We start from the raw sequence: 13,461 nt of genomic DNA on the forward strand, positions 1-13,461 counted from the left end.
AAGGAAAATATTCCATGCATTTACTCCGGTTTCTTTGTGGTAGATTAGGTTAATGAAATTTTGGTGTGAACATTAATGGGAGTTCGTACAAATGGTTAGTGAGTAGATAGGCTGGAGCAGGCTAGTTACTATTAGATTGCAGAGAAATGGTTTCAGAGAAGGAGAGGTTGTGATCTATGGGGTGAGGGAGAGGCAGTTTGCAGAAATACATTAGTGAGTAAGTCAGACAGGCATGTGGCACTCGGAGAGTAAGGACTGCATAGGATAGGTAATCAGAAAGGAGGAGAAACAATAGTTTTAAGTTAATGTAAATTTTTCATTCATGAAGTTGAAGGATGTAAAAACTGTAGAAGAAGGTATGTACAATGTGAACAGTTGTTATATTCCACCTGTGTGAGTAAAGGTTCCACAGATGCTTGGGCTGGTTTGAGGGGGGTTGTGTGTGTGTGCGGGTGTGTGTGTGGGAGGGTGGTGAGGATGCCTTTTGTAATGATGGTTTGTTAGAATGTGTTTTGGATGTGCTGAATGTGATTCTGATTGCAGGATTCTATTTGTTTATGTTTTGTGATAGTTGATGTTGGGATCGTGTGTTGAAATGTATGTATGGGTGTATTTGGAACAGTTGGTAATATGTTGGAACTATGTGTGTGTGTTTGTTTATATAGATCTTATTTCACATGACGTGGTGGATTTTTGGATTGTTCATATTTGTAAGCACATTAGGGCATTGCTTGAATATGTATTGTCATGCACAATAAGTGGACATTAGTCAGACTTGTATTTGTGATGTGTGTATGCAGAGTCTTCACAATAGTTAGTGGGTATATATTTCCTATGACTTCGAACGATACTGTGCATGTGCTACTTGACGGTTATTGACAGATTTTGTCCCACATATGGATGTTGCAGTTCTGTGCGCACCTGAATTATAGATTAAACTAGATTGTGTTTTGAATATTTTTTTCAGAAATGGCTAGTTCCCATTTTTCCCCTTTTTGATCCACACCCATGTTTTTTTTCGTTTTAAATGTGCTTTTTCAATTTGAGGGCCATTGATGTGGACGTTTTGCTTGTTCTAAGGAGGATCCCTTGTTAACATGCTTCAAGTTAGAAAAACATTGACCAGTGTTTGCTATAGTTTGCATGTTCAGCCAAGGTGATATCCTGGAGTCTATAAGAAATCTTGAGGTTTTGTCAAAAATTGTAAAAGCTATAATCAAATAATAACTTTGGAATGTTAGCATTCGGTATTGGATGTCCAATGAGACCTTACGACTTTCTCCTTTTTTTATCTTGCATAGTCTAGCACAGTGAATCACATACCAAATTTCATGGGTTTTTTAACAGTGGCTTCAGCCAAAAAGGGAGTCAACTTTACACCACTCCGTGCTCTCAATAGTTCATCCGATTGTTCGATCCTTCTACATGTTTCCTTTTTCAAAATTGTAAACAACCATCACTAATGGCGAAATGGCACAAAACAGCAACAAGACCACAGTCCTTTCTAAAAGCCTTTTTATACATATTTGGAAAATGAGGTGTATCCTTTCAGAGTAAAAACATTTTTTAATGTTGCATACCCTAAAAAGTGCCAGTCCAGAGTTCCCTTTTTAATCAAATAAGAAAAAAAGCAGCAGTGTGATTCAGGATACAGGACAGCACACAGTATGGCCACTTCAGGATCAAAGTGAATCTTATTGCAGTATTGACCAAAAAAACTGTGGATGGGAATCAGGAATTCCCCTGGATTGTATCCAGCTAATCCTTTAAAACTACAGCTGACTTCAGAAATGGTCCAGCAAAATCAACCAGCTTTTCTGGTTTCCTGCAGCATGTATCCGGGTTCACACTGCTCACTGTTGAGATGTAATATTGTGATGTGGTGACTGGCACCAGTCACAATTAAAAATTATATGCTGATGGCACACAGATCTACCTCTGCTAACAAAACAAAAATAAAGAGATGACCAACAATAAATACTGCCCATATCATGTGTATTGCTGAATGAAGGAAGACTACATTTGCTTTAATGACATCAAAATCGATGTTCCAATACTGGGTGGTGCAGGGGACAAAGCAGTCACCCTCTTTACATCTTCAGCTCTGATGTGAAGTAAAAACCCCCTGCCATAATCTTTGATTTAACCTAATCTCCTAGCCACAAACTAAACTAAACTAAGTTGAGATTTCTGCAACTCATTTTAATACCTGCACAATTACATTTTTTACCCTCCATCTACTTTCATCATGTTTTCCTTTGAATCATATTCGCTGCCAGGATCTGGACGCAAACTGGCAATACAAATAGGCAACGCTAGGGAGGCTTCTTTTTCCCCAGAACACTTGCAATTTCAGCTGTTAGGCTCAATCTCTGTCCACGCCTCGGCATTTCTCACCCAAATTACCTCTTGCTGCTTAAATTCTGGATGGCATTGCCAAACTGAATTAATATGGTTTCCTTCCACTATGAATCTTCCTTTGCTTCCATGGAGTTGAGCTTTGATTGAACCTTCTCCTACTTACATACGCTGATTTGATCAACCTCAAATGGATGGCGAGCTATACATCACTAGTAGGAAATTTAAATTATGCCCAAATGTCTGCACTTGGCACTTAATCCTTTCATTGGTTATAGAGAACATGGCTTCTTTGTCCCACCCATTGTGCTACAATGTCATATGGTCTTGAGTGTGGGCAAGGGGGGGAAAGAACAAATAGGTTACCCACTTCACTGTAAATAATAAGGCTTGAAAAGACCTTCTACTTTTATGACTTTTATTTTTTTTAACTTGCATAAGAGGTTAGATGCCCTCACCCAGTGAAAAGCTAGTTATCTACCCTAGTTTTGGGGCATTGTACCTCAAAGTGAAAAAAGAGCCTGGCGTCTTCCCTTGTCGTGCATGTGCTCCTCTCCTTCTGTGGTTTCTATTCTGTCTTGGGTTATGCTTTAATAAGCTCAGAAGTGAAAGAGTCAAGCAAATGCAGAAAACAGAAAAGAGAGCGATGAGGGGTGACAGCCTGGCACATATGATGAAAGAAAATAAAGGGACGAATAAGACCGACAAACTGAAATGAAACAAACGGGTAGGCAAATAATCTGGAGAGAGACACAGTTGGCACATAAAGATATAGAGAAAGAGGGAGCTGAGAGAGAAAACAGTACAAGAGAGGGCATGTGATAGCGTGAGAGAGAATTAGGGAAACAAGAGCGGCCGGGAAACTGAAAGTACGGCCGGCCAGCCATGAATAACAAGCAAATACAGAAAAGAGAGCGATGAGGGGTGACAGCCTGGCACATATGATGAAAGTGTGGCTCACTGATTAGAGCAGGCAGACCCTGAAGCAGAGGTCAGACCCGGGACCAGGGTTCAATTCCCGACGCGGCAGGGTCTTGAGCTCAAATGTCCATGGACTTGATAATTCTCGCTTCGGTCCCTGATCATGGGTTCACACTCTGCAACTCGGGGCATTAAGCTTGCTTAATCTCCACAACGCCCCCCCCCCCCCCTCCGCGGCGGGATGCCTGGCTTTCACCTTGGGGATGCCCTGTAGGGGCTATCTCACAGGGAAAAGCCAGGACGGGTTCCCAAGGCAAGCGCGGAGATACCCCTTCGGGGGTCGATTCTGGCGCTATATAAGAAACATAATAATAATAATAATAAAGAAAACAAAGGGACGAATAAGACAGACAAACTGAAATGAAACAAACGGGTTGGCAAATAATCTGGAGAGAGACACAGTTGACACATAAAGATATAGAGAAAGAGGGAGCTGAGAGAGAAAACAGTACAAGAGAGGGCACGTGATAGCGTGAGAGAGAATTAGGGAAACAAGAGCGGCCGGGAAACTGAAAGTACGGCCGGCCAGCCATGAATAATTAGGGAGGAAAAGCCGCAGAGCACACGCTGGGAGAAGCCCTTTGATGTGGTGGCGGCCGTGAAAAAATGCAATTAGGAGGGAGGGAGGGAGGGAGGCTGATGCGCGTGCTTGTTTGGTCACGTGATTCACGTTAACTCGAAGAAAACCGCACAGAAAAAAGCCTTAGTTTGACGAGTATTTTGAGCACTAGAATTCTCTCCATTTTCCATTCCTGCGGAATGGAAAAGGCGAGACCTAAAAAGGAAATGAAATAGATAAATATGAACTGAAAATGCTACAGACTCTTAACGTTTTTTCAAAGTCAGTATAGATAAGAGGCAGAGAGCAAGAGTGTAAATATAACAGTGTTCTAGAACCACATTCCTTTGAGCATAGAATTAGTCTTTTTTGAAAGTCCACACAGGAATTTGAATGGTGGATTTCCGGTCTTACCCCGCTTTCTGTCTGTCTGTGTTGATTTGACATTTTGAACACACATCATGAAAGACTGGACTAGCCACATAGGGTGTGGCACATGGTAGGGGGTTCCTTTTAGGGTTGGCTGGGTGGAGGCATCTTCAGTGATTCAGCCTGGCAAACATCCCTGAGAAACATTATTTTGGACACAGCCATATAATAAAGGAGAGGAGCTCACATTGTACATTTGAGGGCCGGCATGAACACGTTGTCCATGTTTGTTTTGAGATTCCAGTTCACTGCTACCAGCACTCATCACAATCTTAATTCACCTGCTGGTTTGTACAATTAGCCTTGTAGCTCCCTTGTCTACTGAATGTATTAAATATTCCTGTGTTTGCAACTCTTGTAGCCATTTTCTGAGTCTCAAACCAGCCAGACAACTGCTGCTAAAAAGGAACTTTCCCAGGAAACGTGAGTGTTTCAATTTGTGTAGCGCATCTTAGTCCAAGTGCTGGTTTTGTTTTGTACTTAGTTGATAAGTCTTTATCACCTGGAAACACAGCACTGATGGATAGTGATGCACTTTTTGCTCTTGGTAGTTGTGCTGCAGTCCTCTATCACATATTTCTTTCTTGTTTGTTCTATTTTTGTATGGTATTCAACGTAAGTCTTTTATTTATTGGGCAACCATAATTGTTGAATGCATCATCGGTAGACAGGAGAGGGCATACCTTTAGTGTAATGAAGTAGCTTCCTCACACACTTGGAACACTTTAAGGACCGAAGGGCTGGTCCAAGGTCAATCCAGTATCAGACACTTTACTGACCTGTACCGACACAACCTTGTCCTGCTGATCTTGTATAGATCATAGTTTGGTGAGTTTTAGCCTGATCTCGACGGACCAACCTCCCTCTGTGAAAAGCTCCTACAACTTAAGTAACTCTCATTAGTTATTAACTTGAGGTCACAGTCTGTTTCTGTGCTTTATTTTCATTGTACAGGGTGTGCTGATTGGATTTAAAGGGGAGTTGATTCACACATTCAACAAGAACAACTCTGTCTTGAAGGACACTGAACACTTCAATCAGCTGACCAACAGAACCAACATTATTCTGCTGGGAGATACGATGGGAGACCTGACCATGGCAGATGGAGTGACCAATGCAGAGATCATCCTGAAAATAGGATACCTGAATGACAAGGTAGGGTGTATGATGTAAGTTGTGGTGGATCTCGATTTGGAGTCTTGAGCCTTGGTACAAGCAAGTGGCACACAATTTCTTGGTTGACTTATTTGTAGCTACTGCATACTTTTAGATGCCTTACATTGACTTTAGGCAATCTGGCCATTGATTCTTCTAATTGTTCTGCGGTTGCATGAGGCATACGCCACCTAGCAACGTGCATTTTTTGTGTGTTTTCAGTGGAGTTGTCTAAGAATTAAGGAGAGATGGCTTTGCAATTCTCTTGCGCCCCACTCCAAAACAACAGAGAAAAGCATAGCACTTATATCTTTGAAACATCTTTTATGTTTGAAAACTCTTTTGCCTCAAAAGGCAAATAATCAGACCTTCTTTCAGTTGTAATTAATTCCCTAGTACAATCAATGGACTGATTTGACCAACATTCTTTTTGAAGGTGCAATGTAAGGGGGGAGGGTGGAGTGATCAATGGAATAACATTACTGACTAGATCGGCAGGTCCATTGAAACGCCAGATTGAACATTTCCTGTAAAAGTCACACAGCCAAGATCTGTTCGTGCAATTAGTCGATCTTAACCCAAGGAAATTTGCACATTTGTGTTAAGCACTGCGGTGGGCTAATGGCTAAGCGCTGCCTTCCATAACCAAGTTTAAGCCCCCTTTATGGCCGACTGACTTGCAGGTACTCTGGTTCTTTCTCCTGGATGATAGAGGCAGTGACCCTGGCACACTGATGTGCTCAGTAAAAAAGTCAACTATTGAACTTTTATTTTTATCCAAGGATTATGTCACATGGCTGTTTAAAACCTAATCATAAAATCTGTACCGTATATGCCCACAGTGATTTAAGACCTGGAAATAATATGAAAGAAAGGTGAAAGAGAAGACAAATTAGTCTTGCAAAATCTATCAAACCAATTGCTATTCAGGACACCTCTGTTTCCTGATGGAAGACGTGACATATTTGCGTATATGCTAAATCGCATGTTTAAGAAGTGCTAGATCACAAAAAGTAGAGTGAACAAACTGTCTCAAGGACATAGGGTTTTGAAGGTCTACTTGTAAGAGCGGTCATCCTTACATACACACTAAACAACTAGGTTTACCGAAGTTCTTAGGTATATGAAAAGAGAACCACCTCTTACATCACCCATGTATACTGTCCGGAACAGGTCAGGAAGCAAATTATTGACTGAGTGCAAATTAGTGCCCTTCCCCTCAAGCCCTTCCTCATGTCCATCAGTACCCTGAAACATTTGAGACCGCACCCTCTGGCCAGCTGGTTAGAAGACAACAGTCTGCATCATCTTGAAAAGGTTCAAGAATTGGATCAATTGAAATGAAGCAATGATAATTGTGTTGGGTTCCCTTGTCATTACTTACATGTAATATTGTATTTTTGTCCTGTTTTATTACTGCAGGTTGAAGAGCAGCGGCAGATGTTTTTAGACGCCTTTGACATTGTGCTAGAGAAAGATGAGACCCTAGATGTGGTCAACGGAATTCTGCGCTATATAGGGGACAAGAACTAAAGAGCACTTACTGACTCCCGCTGTCTGACATGCATGCTGAATCCCTGGACTTTATCATTTGGAAGGTTGCATGCATGGATTTCATCATTTATGCTTCAAATGCTGTCTGTGGAATCCTGATAGTCAGTTTTCTTAAAAATAATATATACAGGAAACGATTATCTATGCTACTATCACATCAGCCTGCAGTTTGCGCAGAGGCAAAGGTGGTCCAGCAGATGGATGTCCTCTTGTGCATCTGCAGTCCCAGCTCATTCTGGAAGAACAGCAATTTTAATATACTTTTATATATTTGGATAAGAATATCTGTTGGTTTTCATGTTTGCAACTAAGAACGAAAGAATAATTTGTTTCTGCAGGAAAGATTTCCAGACACTTTTTCGTTTTAAGTGTAATTTGTCTATACAGTAGCAAAATTCATTGGTTGTTTAAAAACATTATAAATAATAACCTGCCTTGTTCATTTTTAGATGTTCATGTATAAATGCCTTTAGCAGGGTTTATTAAACCAAAAGGTCGGGATTTCAATGTGCCAAAAGCTGTTTAAGGTCATCTTTTGGCTGTGGCAATAGCTGTATTCAAGTGATGAGTTTTGCATTGCCTCTAACTCCCTTGTACTCAACAACCTATTTTTTTAATGGGAGTTTTATATGGCGCAAACTAGACCCGAAGGTGTCAGTGCGCTTTACATGAGCACCATTCGCATTACAGACTGACCCATTTATTTTTTATTAGGCATTGGGAGATTAAGTGATTTTCCCAGAATCACAGGATGTTTAGCATCCCTTCCAAGACTTGAACCCAGTTCCTGAGCTTTGAGGTTGACTGTTCTAGCTGTTAGGCCACATCCCCCTTTTAACCAACAAAGTAGTTGTTCTTATAGTATGCGGGTTCTCCTACTTTTCCAACCGACACCCGTTTGTTCACTGGGCACCTCCAGGTCTCAAAAGATCCCCTTCACCTGCAGAGTCCCTGAGGGTTCCATACTGTCTCTTGTCATCTTCAACCTTTCATGGAGCCACTTGGTGCTCCACTCACAGATCACAATCAATACTCACCATATGTCGATGATACACAACTCTGCTTGAAAGTCTACCTAACTTCAGACATCCACTCCCTCAGGCACCTCTTGCATGTTCAGTGCCTACCTGAAACTCAACCCAACCAAGACACAATGCCTGTGATTTGCCAAGATCAGTAGAAACCTAACTCAATGACATGAACCTTGACAGCTTCAACCCCAACTTTCACCAAATGCCAAATCACTTAGATTCACCCTGGACACGATTCTCACCCTTCAGGAACACAGTTCCAAAAAAAGAAAGGCGGCCTGGTCCCAGCTCTCTCTTTTATGAAAAGGCAATAGTTTCTTACAGACAGCAACTTTAGAAATGCTGTTCAAACCAAATCTGGATGGTGGTAATGCTCTCGCCCTTGACCGATCATACTCCACTCCTAGGACCCCTTAGGGGCATTTTCATGGTGCTTGCAGTGCCTAAATAAATGTCATTACCTCCCCCCCCCCATCCAGATGGAACTCCATTGGCTCCCCTTGCCGGCCTGCACTATCTTCAGAACCAGCTGCATCATTTACAAAGCTATTAGGACCCTCACCCCAGATTATCTTGCAGACAAGCTCGCCATCTCTGATGGGTCCTGGCCAACACACACTGAATACAGACTGCACACTAAGAAGTATAAAAAAGAAAAAAAACAATACTGCAATCCTTTTCATAGTATAAACCCAGGATCTGGAACAACCACCCCTTATCCAGCAAGATCACCCCCAAGCTGCCCCAATGTAGGAAAGAACACTGCATCACAATGCACTTACCATCCCCAACCCAGCTGCCTCTCCTATTACTTATTGATTTTACTTTGTCCATGACCTTCTACAGTGCTAGGTTCATGCTATAGAAATACCATATATATACATCATTTGTCATAAGAGTTTCCTTCCCCTCCCCTCCAATCTGGTAGGTCAGGACCAGAGATCAACAATGTGCTTATGTGCCTGCCTACAGTAGAAACCCTTGAGAATCTGCAGGCGCCAGCACACACACCTTCTGCACCTTCCCAAACTCTGAAGTGTGGTAAAGAGATAGGCAGCCGGAGTACACATCGCCTATGCTGCCCAAACCCCACTATGTTTTTGGGGCAAATAGTGAATGCTTACACTGCTTTGTCTTGTGTAGCATAGTCTTTCTATATGTTTTGTTAATGCTACATGTATCACAGGCTTTGATGTGTGTTCATATAGTTTATGTACTGAATGGTTTTGAGTATATGACAGAAATGCTAGACCTTGAATTCAGGGTTTAATTATGGCCCCGGGAAACCCTTCTTGGGTAGGTGTCACGCCGTATAAATGCAAATAATAAATAAATAATCATGGATTTCTTCGCTTTTCTCTTGCTGTCAAAAATTGTATGTTCTCAGTTGTCACTATTCTGCTACTCGTCTTGCTAAGGCCAATTTATCTCATTATCTGCAGTATTTCATGGTAGCAAGAAATGTGTTTGCAGATTGACCTTTTGCAATTCTGTCAGCAGAATTAAAAGATAAAATGTAGTTGCTTCCGTATGTTTCCTAATAAAGTAATAGGAGAACCGTTTTCCATCCTGCATTACAAATCCATGTCCCAGCCGTGAGGGATCCTCTGCTTGCTCCATTAAACCTAATTCATGAAAAAAGTGTATATGTCCCTAGAATTAGGGCAGGACACACAGGCTGACGGGTTGCAGTGATGGGTTGCTCATTATCACAGCTCCAATTTGAGGCCTACTGGCATACTAGGATGCAAAGGGATATGCAAAAGGGATTACCTGACTCCGTAAATATTTTTGACAAAATATTATGATACATTTAATACTAGTACTTCAAGTTGTGAGCCAGGTAAATATAACTTATTTAGGGGTTTACCCAAAAGTTACGGGTTTGTGATGAACAATGTTATATAGTTTTTTACCTTGCTAAGCTGTGTAGTATTATGATGATCATTTTTAGTCACTTCACTTACATGTAAACAGCACTTAATAAATTTTAATATGCTATATAATACCACTGTTTGTGTGTGTGATAATGTCATGTTTCATGATGGGGTTCTTTAATAGCACCTGCAAATACAAGAAATTATCTGACATGTATGTCTGACTTCTAACAACCTAGAAGTAGTGAGAATCCCCCTGCCAGTTATCATTTTCTCTCGAAAAGGTCATACATTCCTTTTGGGGATTAGGAAGTCTACCAGGTGTCACTCCAAAATATCAGGGTAACATGACGTCATGCTTCCCAAACCAGCAGCACAATCCCTGTATGAAAACCGTGGGCTCCTTTCACTGCTGTCATTTATTCTATGCTCTTATGAGTGTGAGGGATGCTAGTATTGCATTTCTGTGATCTGCCTGCTCTCAAAGGTGCTTGCAGTGCTACTGTTCGTACTGTGCCCACTTCGAGCATAAGGATTGCTTGTACTGCTGCTGTTCATGCAGTGCCTTTTCTGCGAGGTGAGGTGCTTGCACTGCATTTTTCTGTGAGGTGACTGTTCATAGATGGAGACGTGCTGGAACTGTTACTTTTACTTCTTTCTCAGGGAAACATGCACTTCTTCTGGTAATGTGGTGCTCCCTCAGAGGATGAGCGATGAAGGCACTGGAGGGAATCTGTAATGTAGCTGTTTTGAGGAATGATACGCAGCATCATTAGGTCGCCCCTAGATAGCGCATGCATTGTCTCTTGAAGACCTTTTGATTTCTATCCGTCTGCTTAGTGGCCATTGCTTCATTCTCACTCTCATTCGCTTGATGCTATTAGTCACCTGTAGTGGGCTACTTTATTCTTTATGTATTTGTCCCTCACCTGTGCCCTTCCGCTGCTCATTTGTTTGGGCACTACTGTTTTATTTTGATTTAAGCACTGCATATGACTGCGTTTTTTTCCAGATGGCGTACTTGTGTACTTCTCTTCCCTCCATGTTCCTCACCCCTTCTTTTAATTTTTTTCATTTGTTGTCCATGTTGGCTTACACACACCCTCTCTCCCTCCATTAGTTGTATACCTGGGTGGAAAACTACGCTACGCTTGCGTAGTTTGCGTAACTTTGTGCTACGCAAATTGCACGTAGTAAAGTGCAAAAACGTGTAGCGGGCATTTTTTTGCTTGCTCGCGGTCCTCAACGTCAAGTTGGCGACCACGAGCGAGCAAAATGATATCACAGCAAGACTTTTTCCCCATTCGCGATCAGCAACATCAAGTTGCCGATAGCTAGCGTGGAAAATAAACCTTCCGGAAAGAATCTCAACGCGGCGAGGTCAGGTTTCTCATTGCGAGTGGTCGCGTATGCTCGCGACTACTGGCAATGAGAAACTATCAGTTCACGTTGAGAAAACTGGAGCTCGAGTACAAATCTTCTCGAGTGGCAGAAAACGACCGCTTGCACTGTGCAAGATGCCGTTTGCAATGATTGCACTGTGCGGATAAGCATCCGGCACTGTGTAATCATTGCGAATAGCATTTCCTACCGCACTATGCAGTTCGCATAGTGCTACGCGTAGTGCAAAGTGCACTTAGTGTAGCTATGCGTAGCGCTACTACGCAAACTACGCCCAGGGTTAATTAGTTGTCCGTGTTGGCTTGCCCTCTCTCCATCCCTCCATTCTTTAACTGTGTTGGGTTGCCCTAACTCTCTTTCCTTTAATTCGTTGTCCATGTTGTCACCCCCACCCCCCACCATAATAAGAGACTATTTAAGATACTATCATTTGAAAAACCAGCACATGCTCTTTCACTCTTGAGCCATCTTGTTAACTTATTGTGGCTTGATCGTCATTCTCCTTTGCTTGCTTCTCTTTGGTCAGCATTACTGATTTCACTTCCTCTTCTTGTGTTTGGTCCTCCTTTGGAGCATGTCCCAATTGCTTGTGTCCTTCTACTGCTTGCAATTTTGAAGCTACTTTTTATTCTTATAGTTGTAGCACATATCTAAGGGTGCATGTGTTTGCAGGCCATCTTCCTTATGTTCTTCTCTAAACGTTTATCCTCTCTAACCTATGTGCTTTCGTCCCCCATCCCAGCTTCTGTCCCCCTGCATTGCTCTCTCACGTGCTCATTTTACCCTCTCTCGCCAAAGTGTTTTTGTGCCTCCTCCACCACCCATGTTGCTCGTTCATCCCTGGCTCTCCTCCGTGTTGCTGCCCTGCACCCCTCCATCTTGGTGCCTCCCTCCAGACCCACTACTTACCCCCCACTAACATTTAATGCTCTCAATCTACCCACTCGTCCATGTGCTTCTGTACCCCCAATGTTGCTCTCATTAGTCCCCGCTTCTCTTCCATGTTGCTCCCCCCCACCTCCATGTTGGTGCCCTCTGAGACCCGCTACCAAACCCCATTAACATTTAATAAAAAAATGTGTCATTATGTTAGCACACATGCGAATTTATAGCATGCCTACAGAATGACCCGTACTAGTGGCCATGTCATCATGCTTGTTTCTTTCTATCATTCTACTTTCTTCCAGGGTTAGGAAGAGGTAAGAGCCAGAGAATGGCCAAGTCCCTATTCATTCCACTTAACTGGAATGCAATTTCAAAGGCAAACATCTGATCCCTCAATCTCGAGGTCATCGGCTTCACCACACCCCTCAGTAAGGTCCCCTGCCACTGGTTTATGTACCACTGCGCATTGGAGTCTCTGAACATGATGCGATAATTTCTCCTTATGGCCCATAGAAGACTTGTGTTCACCCTGAACAAGGGAGGCTTCGCTAATGTATCATTTAGCTGTCGTGCCACACCACTCTCTTTTATTCCATGGTGTGTATTCAATGCCATACTGTGTCCTTGAGTGGCGGATGGATGTAGGCGGACAAATGGCTCCCAGTTCTGTGTTACTTTCTTCAGTTCCCTGCCTTGGGTTATGAATGCAAATGATCTGTGTACTGGGAACATTTTCGAGGCCTTGGCACTTTTTACATCTGGCTTGACAGCTTAGCTGTCGCCAAACATAATGCAATCTAAAAAGAGCTTTCAGGAGTCCTAGAGAAACGGACTGTGGCGCTGCCCAGATGTTGGTTGATCTCCGTACAGCTTTTAATTTGTCAAAATCTATGCGCATCCACAGAAAGTGTTTACCCTTCAAACAGCTGTGCTAATTTGTTTATCCAGATAATTGACCCAAACATTTTATGTAGCCAATCATGTCATTATGATGACCTTCAAGGCCACACAAATGTCTCTATGGTTGAAGGTATTAAACAACTTCTCCTACGTAATAAGATAATTGTGGTGTTTGTTCTTCTCTGGTTGCCATGTGTGAAAGCTTATGCTCAATACAGCAGGGCTTTGGTGCATACAGTGACAAGCCAATGACCAGGACAATAAGCTAGATCTGTTTACTATAAAAAGTTATGATAAGGACCGTTGGCTCGATTTATTTCTTGCGAAAAAG

At 42.3% G+C, this 13,461-nt stretch overlaps 1 protein-coding gene across 1 annotated transcript in view; it reads left to right on the forward strand.

Annotated features, from left to right (window-relative positions):
- NT5C3B (5'-nucleotidase, cytosolic IIIB) overlaps positions 1–10,075 on the forward strand; it is a 70,323-nt gene extending 60,248 nt beyond the window's left edge. The window contains exons 8-9 of the mRNA XM_086924157.1: positions 5,282–5,482; positions 6,905–10,075. Coding sequence (XP_086780283.1) covers positions 5,282–5,482; positions 6,905–7,015 — 312 coding nt within the window. The 3' untranslated portion in view covers positions 7,016–10,075. The remainder of the gene's footprint in view (positions 1–5,281; positions 5,483–6,904) is intronic.
- The last annotated feature ends 3,386 nt before the right edge of the window (positions 10,076–13,461 follow it).

The sequence above is a fragment of the Lissotriton vulgaris genome, chromosome 5 (genome assembly GCF_964263255.1).
Source record: "Lissotriton vulgaris chromosome 5, aLisVul1.2, whole genome shotgun sequence".
Classification (NCBI taxonomy): domain Eukaryota; kingdom Metazoa; phylum Chordata; class Amphibia; order Caudata; family Salamandridae; genus Lissotriton; species Lissotriton vulgaris.